This window comes from Natator depressus, chromosome 6 (assembly GCF_965152275.1).
Source record: "Natator depressus isolate rNatDep1 chromosome 6, rNatDep2.hap1, whole genome shotgun sequence".
Lineage (NCBI taxonomy): Eukaryota > Metazoa > Chordata > Testudines > Cheloniidae > Natator > Natator depressus.
This window is the reverse complement of record NC_134239.1, coordinates 37566295-37588231: the sequence shown is the minus strand read 5'-3', so window position 1 is coordinate 37588231 and position 21937 is coordinate 37566295. Positions and strand designations below refer to the sequence as shown.

Here is a 21937-nt window from a genome sequence, read left to right as displayed (position 1 = left end):
CACCAAGCTGGGAAGGGTTACAAGCACTTTGGAGGACAGGATTAGAATTCAAAATGATCTTGACAAATTGGAGATTGATCCAAATTCATCAAGATGAAATTCAATAAAGACAAGTGCAAAGTACTGGGATGCTCTAGGTTTACTGGGTCCTGCCACAACACAGAAGGCTGGACTTGACAACTGGAAAATAGAATCATAGAAATGTAGGGCTGGAAGGGATGTCAAGAAGTCATCATTTCAGCCCAAAATGCCTATAGGAATAGCAAAGCAACTGCACAGCTGCTTCTCAACATGCTACCAGATTTTTGCAAGAGAATTTTGTAAGTGGAAGCATATTTAGGGAATAATCTTGTGGCAAGGCAAGAGAAAAGGAGACCTAGGAGACTAAGGCCATCAGGAATCTCTGGCTGAACTGGTAATTATGGACAGACAGAAGGGATATTTGGATTCTTTCCAAAAGCAAGAAGATTCTCCCCTCACACTATAGTTGAGAAACGTGATGCTCAGATACAGGTTGTCTTAAATGTCCGTTGGTCTCCTGAACACTACCCATAGCACATTATATAAAAGTTATCTTTGGCCTTTGCTCAGTGCTGGACCGCTTGATTCACCAATAGATAGGACAGCTGGATAATACAGGTATGAGATACGGGATAACTGCATTCCCTTGTTACCCCAGATACTCTGACACTGGCTGTTTTTCATGTGCTGGCTAATACTAACCCAAAAGATGATTTTACACGGGATGATCTGGTTATAGCAAAATACAAGTAACGGGTCTTTACTGTAGCATGGACAACGGAATGTAAAATCAGGGATGCCAAGAAGTATCCAATCCTTCTTCCACCCCAAACAAATGACATTTCCCTAAGGTAATTTTCAGCATATGTTGGGAAGCATGGATGGTTAGATATAGAAATTTTAGTTGTTCCATAAATCAGGTAATTCCACTAATACAAAATCTCTGGAGGAGTGAGGTTTCTTCTAAGGTCCAAAACAATCGGTTTCTTCCTCTTTCTGAGTGAGTTGTTTCAGCTGCATGAGGAGGTAGAGCGGTAGATGTGTTCCTCACCAAAATTAGAGTATTTGTATCATCATCTTCTTCCTCAAAATTTCAGCTCCTCCTTTTTTTTTGTGTGTGTGGGGAAGTGGCAGCTCTAATTTGTTTGAAGATGATTGTGCAGGTAGAGCAGGAGCCATGTTATAGACACAGAAATGTCAAGTGCAACCAGATGGCAGTGAGGGGCCATCTGCTTGGGCAGAGTCTTGGCTTCGCTCCTCTCCCTCCTCCTTCCCTTCAACGTGCTGGACACTCTTCTGAACAAGGAATTTGAAGAGAGGTGTCAAATTGTGTCACTTCCTCCTAAAAGCCAGTCGTATAAGGACGGTATTCTGAGTACAGTATAAATACTTCCCTTGAGGCAGTTAGGTGGGGAATAGGCAGAGTCTTGGCTTTGCTCCTTCCCTTCAATGTGCTGGCAAGCATACCTGAGCTTGCATGTGTTAGTAGGAGGGGGCTGGTCACAATTTGCTGCTGGTATTGGTTAATTTCTCCACCATGGAGCAAACAGAGAGTGGAGGGAACTGTGCCTCTCAGGGACACATTTCCTTCCTTTTGCCGCCCCTCTCACAGGACTTGTTGTGAAAATTGAAATTGCCCTTTTAAAAAATTAATTTCTCCAACCTTGCTGTGTAATTGTTACACAGACTTGAAGTGAATGTCTTCTGTAGAGCAGCAGGGATAGTGAGGGGAATTCTTAGCACCAGAAGGGTGAACTAATTTTCACTAGCCCATTGCTTGCTACTCAGCTCAGGTAGAGCTGCAATCCATCAATCTGCACTGATGGATCTGAGAGTGTGGGAATTAAAGAAACCATTACACAATAAATTGTTGTACTAACAGACTGTTCATTCTTTACACAGCTCCTTAAAACCAACAGCCTTAGCAGGATACTTTTTTGAGCTCAATTTACGGTAAGTGCCTACAGAAAGTCAACTAGAAAAGGGAACTTTTAAGTATCACTGGAGTTTAGTTTTTTGCCTTGCTCTGTGAAAAGCTTCAGTAGGAATCGTACAGCAGGTGCAGTAATAAAGAATATTTTTGTTTTAAAAATAGTGTCTTTTCATATTTGATGGTATTTTAGGGTCTAGACAAAATTTTTTTTTTCAAATTTCCAAACACGATGGCCAATTTTTTAGTTAGGTTCCTAGCTCTATATTTAGGTATTTCAATAAGTTTTCTGATTTTCAAAGTGCTGAGCACTCACAGCTCCTATCTATGTCAAGGAGAGCTTCAGGTGCTCAGCACCTCTGAAAATTAGGCCACTTATTTAGATGCTTAAATATGGATTTAGGTACCTAACTTTAAGCACTCAGTTTTGGTAATTTTGGCCTAAATTGCTACATCTCTCTGTATTATTGCACCTTTGGTTAAAAAGCAGTATGTTTAAGTTGCCGTAGTTCTTTATCAACCCCAACTGCTTAGCCAGTGCAGCTAAAAAGCCAGCCACCACAGCCATACAAGCTTGCCAGCATGCTGCCCACTACACACTGAAAACCAAATGCTTCTATCAAGTAGGCCTGTTATAAAGCCAGTCTGTTATTTACATATTGCAGTTCCAAGATCGTGGTAAGCTTCCCCAGCACTCACCACTTTGTATTGTGAAATTACTTTCTGAAATATTTTGCTTTTCAGCTAGAACAAAAACATGATTTGTTCTCATTCACAGCCGGGGTGGAGGTGGGGGGGGGGGGGGCGGGGGAAGACAACCCATAACAACTCAGAAAAAAGAAAGAGGGGAAAAAAAGATTTATAAGTTGCTTTGCTTTTTGTAAACAAAAAAAATTTAAAAAACTCTAAAACCTCCTTGCATTTCTAAGTAATGTGAGGTAACTTTAAAAACGTAACACAAGATCTCCCTTGGAAAATCTGCAAAGACCCTTATTAAGCATTTCCAAGAGGTTCCTTTTAGGTTTGGTAGATCTTTCATGGAAAAATGGGGACATGTACAATTCATCAAGTCAGATTAAACAAACATTTTAATATTCCCCCAACATGATGCTGATTGAGAATCTCCAAAGATTAACTAAGATAAATATAAATATAAATATTTTACTTTGAAAGGAATATATCTTCAGGGAATCATGTACAGTAGTTAATTTAAAGTTATATTAGACTGTACTGTGGAAATTTCAGCCTGCAGTTTCTAAAGCAATCTTAATAACTATACTGTCTGGCTCTTAGAGTAAATAATCTATTTTTAAGTATTCTTGAAAGCGTTTCAAAAGCACAGATTAAAAGCATTTTGGAACAGAAAAGAAGCATCACAATCCCAATTACCGCTGTGGAAATGTTTTTTGTGTACAAGCGCACAAAAAATAAACCAATCCCTCCTTTTATTTAAATACACTAACAATCTAGCACTAAGCTGTTAAAAAAATAACGGGTTAAAAACAATCATGTTTATGTGCTGAGTAGTTACAAAGAGTAGCTCACTTTGTATCTGGAGAGTGTTAAAATTTTTAATATGGATGCTAGTGCAGAAATCAGAGATTAAACACAAAGAAATGTAAACAGCTACCACATGCAAGAAAACTAGGTTACAAGAATCACAGCACCAGGCATTCACCAATCACCATGGAAAACAGGAAATGAAATGCATAGCAACCACAAGCCCAAAAGCAGAAAAGCGCATACCTTCAGCTTGGAATGAAAATCACGAGATTTCCTTCTGGCAAGAACCTGAATGTGACTAGACACCTGCAGGGTAGGGGAAGGGAGGAAAACAAAGGAAAAGCCTGTAACCATGGAGATGAAAAGCCCCCTACAACTGGGCAAGCCAAACGTACCTTAATGGCGGCTTGAATTTCTCGAACTTTCTTTCTTGCTAAGACCTGTATGTGACTAGACACCTACATTGTTCAGATTTATAAAAAAAAAAGAGAGAGAAGAAAAGAAAAAAGAAAAGAAAAAGAAAAACAAAAAGGAAATCAAATTTAAAATATCTTTTTAAATTACTTTTTTTTGTGGGGGGAAGTTATTTGCATCTTCAGTAAGCTCTGCTGTTAAAGATACCACATTCCCAGCCAGATGCCTAGCTCTTAGCACCAAGGCTTAACAACACAGGCCATCATTGCAGTGACGTGACTAAGGAGAAAAAAGTTTAATCAATCAAGTTATATAGTCTTTTACAGGAGAGAACCAATGACACTGTTCAGAATTAGGTGTGGACCACCTGCTCTTTTGTTACAAATCCTACAACCCCTACAGACAGCCAAAGAGTCTTTGCTCATGCAAAGAGTCACTCCTTGCATGAATAAGGACTAGCCATATTTGTACGGTTTGCAGAATCAGGCCCTTGTAGCATTCAGCATTGAATGAGAGACTCTATTTGACATAGCATCAAGAAATATTACCAATAATTTATCGCGTTCTATGACTTCAAATGATTACATTAAGGCTGTGTTTTGAGCTCATTAATAGCGCTACATTTGTTAACAACTGATAAAATATTGACACACTGTAGGTCTTAAGGAACCATGAAATAATGCTACATTTCTTTATAATATAAATATCAGTCATGTTTCTAAAACATTGATAATAAGTGCAGGCAACTCCTTTGAAGTCAATTTATACCAGGTCTGAATTTGGCCCACTGTCTTTACATGCACGACATCAGTGAAAAATATGTGCAAGCATGAGACCCAGTCCCGCACTGGATCAATTGTACTGGAAGTTCTGCCTGACTGATGAGTGAGAGATTGGGGGCCATGTTTTGCATTCATATTTTCTCAAGTATGTGTTAAAATCCATTGTGATGATAATGGATTAAATCATAAGAACATAAGAATGGCCAGTCTGAGTCAGGCCAATGATCCATCCTGCTCGGTATCCTGTTTCCCAACAGTGGCCAGTGCCAGATGCTTCAGAGGGAATGAACAGAACAGGGCAATTACCGAGCGATCCATCCCCTGTCATCCAGTCCCTGTTTCTGGCGGTCAGAAGTTTAGGGACACCCGGAGAATGGGGATGACCATCTCGGCTAATAGCCATTGCTGGACCTATCCTCCATGAACTTTGCTAATTCTTTTTTGAACCCAGTTATACTTTTAAATCCTGCCAAGTTGCTGAGCAACCAATCTAAACAGAAGCTGAGGGCACTTAGAACAGAGGTGGGCAAACTACAGCCCACGGGCCCTTGAGCTCCCGTCCGGGGAGGCTAGCCCCCGGCCCCTCCCCTGCTGTCCCCGCTCCCCCGCAGCCTCAGCTCGACCTGCCACTAGCGCTCTGGGCGGTGGGGCTGCGAGCTGCTGCCGGGCAGCGCAGCAGGGTGGCTGGCTCCAGCCGGCCGGCGCAGCTGCCAATCCTGGTGCTCTGAGAGGCATAGTAAGGGGGCAGGGAGCGGGGGAGGAGGCAGGTTGAATAAAGGGCAGGGAGTCCCAGGGGCAGGGAGCTGGGGAGGTTCATAGATCATAGAATATCAGGGTTGGAAGGGACCTCAGGAGGTCATCTAGTCCAACCCCCTGCTCAAAGCAGGACCAATCCCCAATTTTTGCCCCAGATGGCCCCTTCAAGGATTGAACTCACAAACCTGGGTTTAGCAGGCCAATGCTCAAACCACTGAGCTATCCCTCCCCCAATAGGTGTTGGATAGGTGTGGGAGTCCCAGGGGGCCTGTCGGAGACAGGGGTGTGGACAGGGGTTGGGGCAATCAGGGGACAGGGAGCAGGGGGGGTTGGATGGGGGTGGGGTCCTGGTGGGGCAGTTGGGGTAGGGGGTCCCGGGAGGGGGCAGTCAGAGGACAAGGAGCAGCGGGGGTTGGATGCGTCGGGGATTCTGAGGGGGGCAGTCGGGGGTAGGAAGTGGGAGGGGGTGGATAGGGGGTGGGGGCCAGGCTGTTTGGAGAGGCACAGCCTTCCCTACCCGACCCTCCGTATAGTTTTGGCACCCCGATGCAGCCCTCAGGCCAAAATGTTTGTCCACCCCTTACTTAGAACCTCCAGGAGTTGCTCAGCCCCCTGCAGGGCCCAATAACAAAAATTGCTAGAGAAACTTCTCTACCACCATATTATTTGTATTACAGTAGCACCTAGAGACCTGAACTAAGATCAGGGACCCAATGTGCTGGGTGCTGTACATACACATAGTAAGAGACAACTCCTACCCTTGAACAGGTTTGAATCTAAAAAGACCTGATAGATAAAAGGAGGGAGAAATGAAATATTACTAATGTCACTTAGAAAAATCCTTTTGTTGTGGTACCTTAAAGCAACTCATGTTTGTTAGGAAAAAAAAATATTGTAATATGTAAACAAATTCTGATCCCTGAGGGCCAACTTTACTAGGTTTCTTAATGAAGCAGCCCAGGAACGAGAGTCTGTAGTTATTCAGACTAGCAAGCAGGTTGATAATTCAATATACATACATAATTTGCACATGTGGTAATTTTTGTTTTCAGTTTCACAGCATAATGGTGTTAAAGGTTACACGGTACGCCCAATTCTGTAATTTCAATTTTTTAAATTTTAATTTGTTGAGAAATTCTCAAAAGTGGTGAGACTCAAACTGTGTCAAAATATTCATGATGTATTCATGTATTTTATTTATATATATGGGGAGGGGAGGCAGAACCTCTGGTGTGTAAATCAACATATCTCTTCTGATTTAAATGGAGCTAGGCTGATTTACCCTGGCTGAGGATTTGGCCATGTGCTCGAAGCCATTGAGTTGTACTGTGCTCTTAGCTGCACCTGTGCAACCCCAAGTTCATGGGGGTTGCCCAGGTATAACAGAAGAGAACTTGGAGCTTTAGTCCTTTGCTATGGATTTCTTTGTCAATGTGTTGTTTGTTCCTTCTCTATGAATTGCAGTTTCTCTCCTTCCTCATGGCTTTTTTTCATCCCTTGTACTTTATACTGCTTCCTAATTGACAAAGAACATCACCCGGGGGAAAATGTCACCCAATTCAACGTGCTTTAAATACAAGCATTGGCAGCAGGCCACCTTCGTTTGTGCTGACTCAGCATTACTTTTCACCACAGTACAAAACACGCATTGCAAGTCTGCATAAAAGCCTCACCCCCTCCCCCATAATACACAAGGAGACCTGGAAGCTCATGCTCGAAGTTAAAGAAGGAAAGGGACAGTGTAATTTGCAAACTTTTTACACTAGTAAACCAGTTTAGTAACTTCAGCACAAACTACACAAAGGTTATGTGTGCATTTGTGAGATGGCTAACCACTGTGAATATAATAATTAAAGGATCTAGTCATATGTGATAACTTAACTGATATGTGGTAATCTTCTGAAAAAGATTAAAAACTGGCTAGAGGTTTATGCTGACTTATTTATGAACAAATCTTATTGTGGTTACAGAACAACAGCACCCATAGCTCTTATTTAAACAACTCTATTTCACCCTATAGCAACCACGGACCATGAATAGGGAGCATGAGTAGAATGAGTCCACTGAATGCTCATTATTTATTTATTTTCCATATCCACAGCTAGTAACTTTCTTGTCTAGGTGAAGTGAGCGGACATTTAATTTTCAATTATTCACTATATGAAAACAATTGTTAAATTCTATATTTTCTTTATATGCAAATGGTGCAAGAATTAATATGGCTTATGTTAGTTTGACTTATGAAATGTTCTTTTCATTATGAGGTAATAGCTACATATGTAGAGAGATTAATATGGAATGTGCCCAATAAATGGTCACTGAAATGATGAACAGATCAAACAATGGATTTTTAAAAAGCACATACTTAATCATAACAGTGAAATCAATGCATTATCTCAACAGAGCTGAATCACCATCAGCCATTGCAGCCAAAAATGCCATGTTTTGTCATTCGCTGACATGCACACTTTCCAATTGGGTTGTTTTACCTGTTTCCTGGTCCGTGTCTTCCCCGTTCTAAGTTTGATGTATCTGGCTATCAATTCATTCCTACCTGAAATGAAGAAGAATTTACAATGAGGGCCAAACAGCCACAATTCTGTAAATGGAGCTATCAAACTGCATGATTTAAAAATATAAGCTCTACAAATATGAGGATAATCTGATTTTTATATAATCTGATTTTCATTTATAGAAGTGGCATTCATCAATATTTTTATCATTTACTTTTCTTTCCCTAATACAGTACATTACAGACAAGATATGTGTATATAAATAAAATATAATCCTACTTGAGTCCTGCAAACACATTAATGGAAACCTCAGCTAGACAGTGAAAATTTGAAGACACATGTCCCAGTGACTGTGCAGCTCCCTAGTGGCTGTAATCCTCAATTCCCACTGTGTTAGGAAAGGGTTCCCGCTTGCTGTGGATTTCTCAAGTTCTGCTCTGTGACTTTAGACAGTCACACAGGCCAAAATTTTCAAATGAGAGTTTATAAACTTGGACATCTAAAGGAGCAGATGATTTCCAGAGGCTCTAATGCCTCTACAAATTCTAAGCTGAGAATCTGGTCTCTTCTTTAGGTCTCCTACTTTTGGAATGCAGGTGTGAGCATTTTGGCCTTACCTACTCTGTGTCTGTTTCCCGTGTTTAAAATGAGGCTCAGAAAATATATCCACCTTGCCGAGGTTTTGAGATGATTAGATAATTACTTTGTAAAAGTGCTTTGAGATCCTCCAATGAAAGAAGCTACGATTCTGATTCAGCAAGGTACTTGGGCACACACTTAACTTTAAGCAAACAAGTTCTTGCATTTACCTGCTTAATTGAGGACTGTCAGCACTTACTTATTATTTTAAAACTCTAGTTCGGTTTGAAACATACTCTTTGAACACAGGATTTCAAAGTCTAAAGTTGGTCTGCTTTCTCAGCCAGAGAGCAGGGTGTTTAATGAAAGTAAAGTTTTCTTTAAAAATCTCCCTCCTAAACATTACTGACATCAAGGTTAATGAAGTTTCTATGATGGCCTATTCATTTTCACTTTATATTATATAATCTCTATTTTACTTCTCACTATGTTGAACAAATGTTATGCTAACTTAGAGTCATATTTCTGTTAAACACAAGGTAAAGTAAGCAAGGTACCAGTGACAATGAGAGGATTTAATTTAAGAGGGTTTTTTTAATTGCAGGTTGAAGACTATGGTATTAGAGACCTTAAATCTCACCACCTTCTGGGTCACTTTGAAGTTAACTAGGAGGGTCTCTGACTAGAAGGTGCAGGTAGGTGTTATGTCCATAACAGACAAGTATCCAAATTTGTATTGGTTTGCTGTTGTGGGGGCAGATACAGACATTTTTAAATAAGGAACCTACATTGGAAGGGGCACCTGTTAAATGGAGCATGTAACTAGGGCCGCAGACAAGTTTTTGGGGCCAGGGTAAAATCTAAAACTAAATCACCCAACCCAAAAAATTATCAGTGCAAAAACACTGAGGGAAGGCTGGAGAGGGGGAGCATGTCGGAAAGAGAGCCTGCCTCACACTAAGCTACTGGCCTGTGGGGCTGGGCCTGGCTCCACATAGGTGTTGCAACCTGGCACATGGGATCAAAGCACCACGCATGATGGGGGGTTGGCAGCCAGATCAAAGTTGAGTGAGAGATATGTGACTCGGTGCACGGGGTTCCGGTTGAGCCAAATTTGAATGGTGCTGTGACCCTGTGCTCCAGGTCATGAGCCCATTTACTCAAATTCCATGGGCTTGGGGGTCCTCGCAAACAGTGAGTCCAGGGGAAACTACTCCTTTTGCCCACCCTCTCTGGGAGGTCCTACACATAACAATTATTTAACTAGCCAGGAAGGGGAAATGGGCCACTATGGTCTAGTTTTGCTCTGAAGCACCAGTTCATTGAGAAAACAGCACTGAAGTGGAAAAACAATTAAAAGATCATCCAGAAGTAAAAGGTGGGTGAGTGGTCAAGAGACTGAGGCCTGAGCAATGGGAAAGAGCAGGGAAAACACAAATAAAATAATAGTTCCAACACACTATATTGCAGATGCACCAGGTCAGCAGCTTCAAGCAACCTTCCCGCAATGGTTTGGTACCCTTACACATCCATATTGTCCCTATAATATGTATTAGGGTAATACAGTGAGTGAAAACTGCTGAGAAATGAAACGAGAACAAGGAGGGTGAAGGATTATCACTGCCTTTAATTAGGGAACATGAACAGTGCAAAGGCTCTGGAACCTGGCAAACTTCAGGGTGCAGTGTATGGTTTATCTGCTTGGCCAGAACTTAACAGAGCTAATGTGTCCCTCAGTGTGACAAGCTGTGAGGAAATTTTATTTGATTTAAGTGCACCTTTTGTTTAAACTAGGGGAGGTGCCCTGCTGTGGAGGCAATGGGAGCCACGTATACATCTTTCAATAAACACATGAATAAAATACTCAGGCCCAGTTCTTCAATGCAACAAGGTAGAAAAAGTTGCCCTAGAGGGACAGCTGGTAATTCCCATCTTGTAAGAAAATCCTTAGTGTAAAAACAGTGTCACCAGCTCTACAGCCCCACATTCTGCATTCCTGACACGCTTGGTGTGGGGGTAGAGTGCTCTCATCAATCCTCAGCCAATGAAGTAGTCTTCATGAGATCATGGCAGTTGGCCTAAGTCACACTTGAGGAAGGAGCTGTTAAACAACTTCAAAAGATATATTTGTATCACTGTGTGTAAATATATTTAAAACATGGCCCTTTACTTATCTAGAGTGAGTTTTTATACTAGGATTAGGCATTGCCTTGAAAATGGAGCTTAGAATGAAAATGGTGCTGGTATCTAGGGGTTGAAAATTTTACCCAACACACAACAGCTCAAGAATTAAATCTAGTCACCTGGCCTAAACTCACCAGCACCCCAAGTCATTCCCCCATTCTAAACTATCACCACAAGCCACATTTTCCTTGATCAGAGTCAGGGTAAAGGCAACAGAAAGATGGCTTAGAGCCACTGAGCATGAACTGAGCAGAGCTGATTGAGCCCTAGCTGCCACCTGCCCTTAGGAAACTTTCACTAATCAATAAGCATGAACAATAACACTACTTAATACACACAAATTACACATTCACTGCATATCTAGAATTACAACCCCTCAATATTAACCAAATTGTTGAAGCTGAGATGCAGTAGTTCACCTGAAAGAAATTTTAGCCATTTCTATTATTGCATTTAAACACTGTTATAATCTGTACATAATTCTCCTCTGATCTAATATTGCCACACCCAAGTATTAAAACATAAGATTTTTTAAAAATTGTCATGATTTTTAAGTCAAAGTTGGCTTGAGCGTTTAGTAGTCATGTTTTCAAGCTTTTCTCCTCAACCATGAGGGCTAAAAACTTTTCTTTTTAAATGAAATTTGTCATATAATCACCTGACGGGAGCTGAAGCTTTTCAAAAAAACCCACCAAATATTGCAAACGCTGCCCCTAATCTGACTCCCATCTGCACACAAGCTAGCTGGCCCATCCCAGGGCCTTCACAGTTTGGTTGTTCTGTCTCATGTTAGGATAGCTTGATTCTTGCATGAGTGTCATTACTTGAATGTAGTAATTTGAGCTAACAGTTGTATGTAGTGAGACAAGCCCTAAGAGACAAAGCATACAAGATGACCAAGACCTTACAAATCTTCTAATGGCCATAGTTTTCCTCCAGGGGAGAAATGATCCCCAAGTCTAATCAGGGAAAAAGATACTTCAGCCTTAGAAGTCTCAGTAACATTCCAATATCAGTCTAGCCAGTGTTATCTGAGAAGCCTTAACTAACTAAGCCTTTCTTAGACTCCACCTGTAAAATAAACATTGCCTAACACATGAAAGGAACTAGGATTCTCCAAATAAAAGTTTAGGGACTTTGTGTTATCTGCCAAGCAACACATTCTCTCTTTTTCCAAAATCAGACTGGGTCAGAAACTGACCAAAGAAAAAAGCTTCTCTCTTGACTGACATGGAAATGGAGGGAATTTTAAGGAAGCAAAGGCAGGGCAGGACACTCCTAAAACACACCCTGTCTTTGTGAAGTAGCAAGAGACCGAAACAAAATGGGACTCAAGAAACCACCTACATCAGACATTAGAAATCTTAGGAGTTGCAAAGTGTCCCTGATTAAATATGTATGTGCTTCTCCAAGAAGAGTACGTTTGTGGTACTGTTTTCTCCACCCTTCTCCTAAAGGTGAAAAATAATATATATGGAGATTGCCAAGTGGAAAAGAAACCTCACGCTCATGAACTGGAAATGTTCTATTCCTTCTTGTCTTCTGTTATGAGCCAGTCTCCTCCTTGGAATTTTTTGGTTCAGGTATCAGACAGTCTTGGGAAGGTGCCCAGTGAGATAAAGCACATCTCCAGAGCAGAGGAATCTTACTGAGCCTATTCCAAGGGATATGAAGAACTGGAGGAAAAGCCTCCCTTCCTCAGAAAGGACCAAGACTGTGGGGGATTAAATTTCATTTTTTTAAAAGAATGTTTGATGTGGGTTTGTTTAAAAAAGAAAATCCAAGCTCATAGGCTTCTTCCATAGCCACCTGTAAAATAAGCTCAATTTAAAAAAAAAAATTACAAATTGTCCATTGGTTGATACAGTGGAAGATACATTTTAAAACTAGAGCAATATTTTGTACTCATTCTAGAAACTACTTGGAAAATGGTAGCATATCAAACTTTTCTCCCTGCAGAGTTAGGAAGACATCAATGCATTAGTTATATTTGGAACAAATTTGAAATATTTCTTTCACAGCCATGAGGGTTAGTGACTTTTTTTATTTAAATCAAAGATTAAATTACATGGAAGTTGACAGCACTCAATCTGAAGAGATTCCTATTCTCCATGGGAAAGAAGAATTTTCAAATCCTTCTGATATAAGCATGCTTTACAATGCAAAGAAAACTCTTAATAATTGTGGCACCAAGCAGACACTGATATTATGCAGCATATATTGACACACACAAAATGAATGGAACAACATTCTGTTTTCAAAATATTTTTATCTTAAAATAGTTGTGAAAAGAGTATTTTCCATGATTCACACTTCAGCTGAAAGTCACACACTCACACTGAAACTATGGACGCTCAGCTGCAGATCCTCAGCTGGGGTAAATTGCCACAGAGCTATGACAATTTGTACCAGCAGTGGATCTGCCCCATAAACTGGCAGGCCAGGTTTCATTCCACTCTCTAGGCATGATCTATCATTCCAGTATTATGTTAAAATCCCGTCGAGTTACACCAGCGTAAAACTGGAAGCAACACAGGGATAAACTGTGCCCTCTAGCTTTATAGCTGCAGGGCAGTGTGGAGTTTTGCAATTCCTTTATTTGGAAAGTTAATGACACAAATTAAAACACTGCACCCAAAGCCCACAATAATAGCTGCCTTCAAAATGTGTGTACTAATAATAAATAATATATTAAGTACAGAAAATTAAACCATTTAATAACTTGAAAATGGGTAGTGAATTAAAAAAAGTTCTCCTATTCAGTAGCAAAATACAAGTAGCTAGAATGAAAAAACATGCAAACTTGAGATTCCTCTTTTTATGTGACTATATAGTGTTAATTTCCCCAAATAACAAACGGTATTTCAGATACATGCATGGGTATTGCTCTGTGTTTAAAACCTCATTACAAACATTTATCTACAAAGATTTCATACCCAAAACGGTATTCTCACCATGGCCAGGATTTTCAAAAGTATCTAGTGGTTTTTGGGTACCTGAATTTTTGACTGCCCAACCAGAAGCGCCTACGGAGGCCTGAATTTTAGAAGTGCTGAGCACCCAGCCTTAGACCAAATCTTGTTGTCAATGGGAATTTTCCTTGACTGAGGACGCAGTGCCAAATCCTGATCACCTTATGCTAGACCTCTTACAAACTTCACTTGGACAATTTATGTGAATAAAGGAAGCAGGATTTGGCCTCTTTGTTTTGTTGTGCAGGAGGGCCTGCTCCAGATACCACTGAAGTTAATGAGAGTTTTTTCACTTACTCCAGTGGGAGGTGGACTGGGCTCTATTTGCGGTTTTGCTCTACAAGAGCTTGATTCTGAGTACACCTCATTGATGTCAGTGGGAGTTGAGGGTGCTCAGCACCTCACATGAGTAGTCAGCACTTTGCAGGATTGAGCCCTGAACTTTTCCACTCCATTTTGCAAGCACAAAATGAAGCTCTTGGAGCATTTGCCCAAAAGTTTATGTGATGTTTTCTAAAGACATTGTAAAGCTAAATTAACTAACAAAAAGTGTCTTGGAGATAAAAGAGCTGTAAAAGTCAACAACTGGTTAAACAGTTTAAACGCGTAAGTAAGACATCCTCTATTTAAAAGTTATGGGCAAATCTATTTTAAGCTTTTAAAAATACTAAGGGCAGGTGTTTAAGTCATCCACATACTGAGTTTTAAGAAGGCTTAGAGTAGGGGGTTGGGCTCTGCTTCCTATGCAGGCAGCATTTTGTTCAGACAAGCTTACTGCAGAAGGTCATGTGACATAGGCCAAATAAACAGCATCTGGGGATTTTCAATTACAGACCTTCACCCAGCATGCCTGCACTGTAATCTCTACCAGATGAGGCTCAGGCCTCACTATTTTCAATAATTCACACACTGTGTACACATAACATGACAATAAGGGCATTCATGCAACCGCCTGATTCGCACATCAAAGCTCCCAAATGGCCAGCTGTAAGCATGCTTACTGCTGAATAATTCATTCTTTTCACAGGCTTGAAAAAACGCTCAGCAGGAGTTGGCAAGCTTGTGTTCTTTCCTGTGTGGTATGCTAAACTCAAATTTTGAAAGAGGTACAGGCCCACTAAAAAGAGTCAGAGATCCAACCATTTGAATATACATTTGTGAGCATTCAGATGGTCGATTTAAAAAAGCAATCAACTAAACAAGCTAAATTTCCAAGTGGAGGAGAGGGAGATAAGATGAAAAAGCATACACATTTCTGGGGCAGGTGTTTATTAAAAATAAAACAGCTCTTCTAATGTAAGATTTCTGTATTGCATAAATCATACGAATATGAATATCTCAGGCTCATCAGATGCTTAACAGTTTACAAATTCAACGAACTTAACATTTCCATGTATCTAGCATAGTTTTTTTTACTGTATTACAACATGGGTTTTATTTCACTCGTACATAAAATACGAAATATGCAAAATCACGGAAGCCAACCTTGAAAGTCCTGAGTAGGGTTCTCATACAACTGGACATAAATAAGTCCTTTCTCTGTTTGAATTTTTAACAACTTATTTGGAATTTTGCAGCTATATATTTCTAAGCATTCAGCTCACTATGTCTTTTGATAATACTGACAAAATAGTGCACAAAATTTTGCAGATTCTAATTACTTTTTTGCTGTTACTTTTATATATACTAAAGCACTATTTCGTAAAGAAATAGCCTGCTCCATAATATTAAGTTTTCTTATCTGTCAATCAACTCCAGAACCAGCAGGATCAGCTAGTCATGACCTCCCCTCATAGCAAACACATGCTGCTTACCAGCTGTGGACTGTGTATTTTTACACCCTTTTCTCTATCATTCAGAATGGTTTCCTCTTAATCACAATAATCCCAAAAGTGCTAAAACATATCAATCGTCCTTTAAGCCCTGCCTACAAAAGGCCAGCCGTCCTGCCTTTATAGGCTTGTCCAACAGCAGCTGATACTTCATTCAACTACAAATCCAATTTAGCAGTTAACAAGAGGTTTAGCATCACTGGAAAAATATTGGTGTTGATCCTGTGCTCTTAAGTCAGCAAATATTCCTCTGCCATATTGTTTTGCTTTTTCTGTCATATTTGCATTTCAGATGAATTTCCCAAAGGGACTCCAACAGAATGTAACCTCTGAGCTGACAATATTTATAGCCAATCAAATAGAGATTTTTCAAATTCATTTACAAGTTACAGAAATATAAAGCTATTAATATTCCAAATGTTTACCAGTTGTAATATAATTATTCACTCAAAACCATACATCACATTTCATATAGATTAACTGTACAAAAATTATTTGCTATATTCCTGTGGTGAAGTAATCTTTCACTTTTATATGGAAGATAATTTAAATTTCCAAATTATCTGATGAACACAATCATTTAAATTCACTGCTTTTGTTTGTTATTTAAAGAGCACCAGAAATACACACAGTACTTCACAAAACAAAGACAGAGTCCGTGTCCAGGGAGTTTACAATTAAAGGGCCAGAATCTGAAATGCCGTTCTGCAAATCAACGGGATCACATGCTTAGGTCTAGATTAGCACTTCACAATGTGAGTTGGGGCAACGCATAGTTGTGCTGCCCTAGAAACAGAATAGGGACCTGCTTTCCCCTGGTTCCACAGGCAAAGTAATCTGCACCATACCGATACCTGGCAGAGAATATTCATTCCTCTGTGCTCACTCATCATTGCAAGGCTGAAACCAACGTTATGTCCATGCCTCTGCCTGTGTCCTCTCTTGTGCAGACGGGGCACAGTGGACTAATGGCTGCTTTCTCCTCTATGTTGCAACCTGTGTAGTCTGCCAACATAGGGAAGTAATGGGATGTCTTACATACCCTTATTCCCTCCATAGACACACAAGCCAGCTCATGAGTGAACCCACAAGGATGTGCAGAATGTGGCCCTAAATTTATACAGGAACAACAGGAGGAAGAGATAGACATAGGAAGGAGTTGTGAGAACACTATGATCACGGGGTACTTAAGGTGGTTGCCGTTTGTGTCATGAGAGTCATCTAGTTAGTTTTTATATTTAAAAAAAAATAAGATTACAATAAGCCTTTAAAGTTTAATTATATGCAAATGAACTGCTAGGAAAGTGTACTGTAAAAATGAGTACCCCAGCAAGACAGGAAAAGGACAAGGCCAAGGAAATAGAATAATAAAATAATTCTCCTGGGTGTTAATGGACTAATATCCATAACATAATGAAGTTCTAATACAATTATGTTCCTAAAGAAAAGAGCCTTTTGTGGTTTTTGGTTATTTAAAAAAATCCAAAACCCCAATAATCTCAGATTTAAGCAGAAACACAAAATAATTTACAAAGCAAAAGGGAAATGACCTAACAGGAACATGGAAAAATTATCCTTTTAATATTAGGCCTTGCACTCAATAGCTTGCTATTTATCCAAGCTTCAGTTTTAAAGACTTAAAAAAAAAATAACCACAAACACATCTGGTTCAAAAAGGTCTTCAGTGACACAAATGAGATTCATTGGACTCTGCTTGGCATGTTTTCAAATCATGGAATATTCCATACAAGCAATGTTTATTTCATGTGGGTTTCAAATTTTATTCTTTTCTTTTGGGTCTTTAAAGCACACCCAGAATAAATATTTCAAAGACAGCAAAGAATGGTATAGGGATTTTGAGTTTGTTTAAATGCCAATTCATTAGATTAATATTTTTTCAGTGTCCCAACAAAAGAAGCATTTATAATTTGCCTGGCTTAATTAAAATACAAACATGACAACAAAGCTATATTGAATTTCATTTGCCACCTTGTAATTATATAGTTTGCTACATACTATAAACTGTATTTTATTACATCCATAAAAATGCATTTAAAACAAATGGAAAATTTATAGGTTTCAGAATATACACTGAAAGAGAAAGAAATCCCCAAACCTGCCCTTTGCACCTATCTGGATCTGCTACACGATGTTTAACAGATTATATAAAACATAAATGTCCTTAATCTGACATATTAAAGAAAAGAGCTATTATTGTTTTTGTTACTATGATAGGAAATCTTAGCAACCTAGTTGTGAGCAGCTTACGTGATATTCATGTTACCTTAGTGTACGTAGAATTATTGTATTGCTTTCTGTAGTAGTGCTGATATTGCATGGCACAAACAGGTTAAAAAACAAGACGACTTTTGACCAAAGCTACTAGTAAAAAGTCTGATTTCGACAGAAATCTTTCAAATATACAGACAATAGACTGGCTGACCTGTCATGCATGATGGATGAGTTAAAAGGATTAAAAACCACTATTTGCATCACAATAGATAAAAATTAGCAAAATAGAATTTCTCAGTAGGTGGTTTCAGTTCTGTTTGTTCCTTGAGGAAAGAGAAGGTCCATTTTTAGAGGAATTACAGTTGATTTAAATAATATTAATTTGCAGAGGTTAAATTTTAGGTGCGGCTTTTTCTTCTGTGGGTAGTCCTTAAGAATGATGAAGTAAATGTCATACTAACACTTCAAAAAGCAACATTTTTAGCTCCATATGAAATATTTAAATTCTGGGGTTTTTTTTAACATGACAAAATGTTTTAAGATTATATTTAAATTGTACATGTTGGTTTTTGAAATTCGCTCTTTAATTTTTGCACATATACAAACTGCATATGCAAGAAAGTATTAAATACCAAGGTATGTAAACTGACCATAATGCAAATATATTCATTTAAGAAACACTCATTCAGTTATTGTAAAGTTTGCACACAGTGCTTCCTTGAGTTCCAAACTCGTGATTATGACTCAGCAGCTGAAAAAGGTGAGATGTTCAAAATAATGCACATTTCTTTCACCTAGATTTATAGCACATGGTGGTAGCTTCTAGAGATTTGAAAGCTCACAGCACAAAACAGCATAATGAAAGGCTTGCTTTTCATTGTAACTTCAAGAATTAACATTAAGGGAAGAGAAAATATATATGACTAAGATAACAATGAAAATGCATACGGTATGGAAGTGCTAAAAGTGTTGATACAACAGAACACACCCACTAGGGTGAAGCGAAGACTCCTACTGAGGCCACTCCTGCAGAAGGGAATAAAACAGAGGAACTCAGGCCTGTACTAAGGTGGTTGTGAGAAATCTGTCCTTCCCCCAAGATTGGTCAGTTAAATACGAGCACACATAGTTTCAAAAGTAATGGAGCATGGATGACGCATACAAAGGTTTAGCAGCCAGTGAGCAGCAGGTTTGAAAAATAATGTCATTGCACAGCCAATGTCCTTGCACATATGTTTACACTCCCAATGGTGATCCATGGTCACTCTAATTGGTAATACATTCTGCTGTATATTACAGTGACATTAATGCAGAACAGAGTCATGGCATTATGGAGGTAGATTTCTTCCAAGGACGATATTACAAATGGAAAAAACTGTGACATGACTTTTCAGTTCAGCATTTACTATAATGAGATTGTAAGAGAGCTGGACACTTCCCTTGTTTAGTGATTCCAATTCTGACCAAATGCAATAGCTCTTTAAACAAGGTAAATATCAGATGCCTCAGCTAAGGACTGTTATGTCTATCTTATTGCTCTGGGCGGGGGGGGGGGGAGGAGGGAGGGTGTTAATTTACATAAGATTGATGACAGTGTGAGTTGCCTTCATTTCCAGCTCCTCAGATTCTATAGTCCTGGCTGTTGCTCACAGTTGTTTGCAAAAGCTGTTTATTTAGCTTATGAATTATTTGGTGTAGTGAAGATGTTTTGTGTTCACAACAGGTGCAAAGAGATATTTAAACATACCTTATGTCAAGTGTTTTGGACTCCATTTACATGTGATGACAGGTTCTGACAGCATATGGGCCAAGCTGAGAAACATTTGACCAAGGTATGAAAGATACTGGGAATTATCCAACCCTTGGTTTTCTAGTTATTTCACAGGCAAAAGTAACATCTTGTGGAGATTTTATAGCTAGAAATATAGTTCTAGCTTCAAGTATAAAAAATATTTGCTCCTATTTATGAACCTACACGAGAGATTCACAAACATACTTAAACTAGGGAATATTTCATCTCTTTTATCCTAAAGAGAAAAAGGTTAGACTTTGTCTCTACTTCCATGTACAATATGAGCCTTTCCAGGATAATTCTCTATGTCTGCTTCCTTAATACCAGCCCTACACCATTAACCCCATCCTGTGCCATCCGATATAAAATAAGCAGCTGCAAGGTATCCCTGGACGTACTGCAGGATTCCATCCTGAAGGGAGAGGATTGATCCTTTTGTTACTTAGGTAAGGAAACTTAATGAGCTGTTGCAAAGCTCAAGATGCTACTCCTTACTGTAAAGTGTGGCTGTGAGAGTTAGCACTGCAGAGCTAAGTAACTAATATTAAAGAATTAATATTGCATTGGAATGTATTTTGGCAAGGACTGAAAATGTTTCTCTATACCTATTAGCTACGTTGAAAAATACCTGCATTTCCACACCCCTTTTCTCAAAGCCAAACTCCCGATAGCCACACCTCTTGTAATTTAAAATAATACACAAAGAATGTAATTGTTTCCAAATAATGTATTAGAATCCCCTAGTTTGTGGCTTTCTCACAGAGACCTACTCAGTAAAACAGCAACATGAAAGATCAATGCTATTTCCCACATGATATATCTCCCTTCCACTTGCGTTCCTTTCAGCATGGTTATCACACTAAATGGTTTTAGCAAACAGTAACTAAAAATCCTGACAGCAACAATTGATGTTTCAAGATGAGCGGAAGGATTCCATTTAATAGTTTAGATGTGCCTTACTGGGGATGGGGTGGCGGCTGCATCAGATCAAGGACAGATGATGGACTGTTCCAGTATAATCACCCTCGTTATGATCACCAGAACTATAGTAGTTATGCTGGCAGGAGCTGCAAACATGGTAACCTTATTTAACAACAACATCAACAATAAAGAGGAATTTAAGTATAAATGCAGAGCTTTGGAATGGCATTATACATCTATATAGATAGGTCAGTTACAGATCTTTTGTCCCTCTCAGTTTGCTCCTGTAATCTTACTTTTTACTTACTTCGTCAAATAATATAGTGACTTGCAGCCTTATTGCATACAGTGATGGGGTTTTGTTTGTTTTTTAAACCTGTGGTTTGTAAGTTTTCTAGGTATTTTTCCTCTTGGAATTTGACACTTTTTAACCTCAAAAGCAGTTAGTAATCAAACAATCTAGAACAGAAACATTAATCCTTCCACCTCCTTCCCTGCTCCCCACTTGCTCTTGCGCGGTAGTAATCTGCTACTTGTTCCTCTATCACACACTGATTCAGCTGTGCAGAATTTTGGCTCCACCCATTCTCTTCCCCTCTCTCCACCTTCTTGTTTACCTTTATGCACCATACCCAGTGAGGTTGTTTGGGGCCTGAGAGGGTGTGTGTTAGTCCCACTTATGCCCCTGCATGGCTGCACAGGCCAGAGCACAGTCTAGCTCCTTAATCAGAATCTTACACATTTTAGTACTAAAACAGAAGGTCAGATTGACAATGATTCTAGTTACACTAGTGTAAATCCAGAGTAGCTCCATTGACTACAGCAGAGTTACTCTGGGTTCACAAGGAGATTGGAATCTGCTTCATATATACCAGATTAGTATGCGAGTCTGCAAATATAGGAATAAAGATCAAGCTACCTTGCCGTGTCCTAGCATACAAACCAATGCATATACTTATTTTTTAAGATTAAAGTATGCACTTAGCTTTGCAAAAATATTTGTTTTACAAACATCTATACACTTTATCATATTACATTTCAATCTTTATTACTGTGGTATATACATGGGTCATAAACAGAGCTGCTCTTTACATTTCTCCACAGATTCCATAAGAATTTTACTAGTGTGTTCATTCTCTTCTGCCTGGAAACAGAAATTTATCCTTTAAATATAGTGTGTTGTCTGGCAGAAAGAGCAACTAATAAAACAATAGATCTATCGTCTACAGCTTAAGAACATATTGTGCCAGCCACCGCTTGTACCTAAGCCACTGATGTACAATTCCTAACATGACACATTTTAGAACACACTAGGTTTTCTATATTGGGAGATTTGACTAATAAATATTTCTATCCATAGTTCTCCCAAGGCATCCTATATGATGATGGGTAGAACTATCATAGTATACACGTATAAGGGGGCTGAATTAAGGTTGCACAGTCAACCTTAATTTTGGCATTTCCCTACATTAGAAGGCTTAACTTTACAATATTAACATTCTTTTA

General features: G+C 39.2%; 1 protein-coding gene across 2 annotated transcripts in view; it reads right to left on the bottom strand.

Moving 5' to 3' along the window:
• Window positions 1-21937, bottom strand: part of TEAD1 (TEA domain transcription factor 1) — a 208363-nt gene that overhangs the window by 58222 nt on the left and 128204 nt on the right. The window contains exons 4-6 of one of the 2 annotated variants that reach the window (XM_074955079.1): window positions 7896-7960; window positions 3850-3912; window positions 3698-3760 (exon numbers count right to left, since the gene is read on the bottom strand). In XM_074955079.1, the coding sequence (XP_074811180.1) occupies window positions 3698-3760; window positions 3850-3912; window positions 7896-7960 (191 nt within the window). The remainder of the gene's footprint in view (window positions 1-3697; window positions 3761-3849; window positions 3913-7895; window positions 7961-21937) is intronic. The other variant, XM_074955078.1, reaches the window with a different exon arrangement.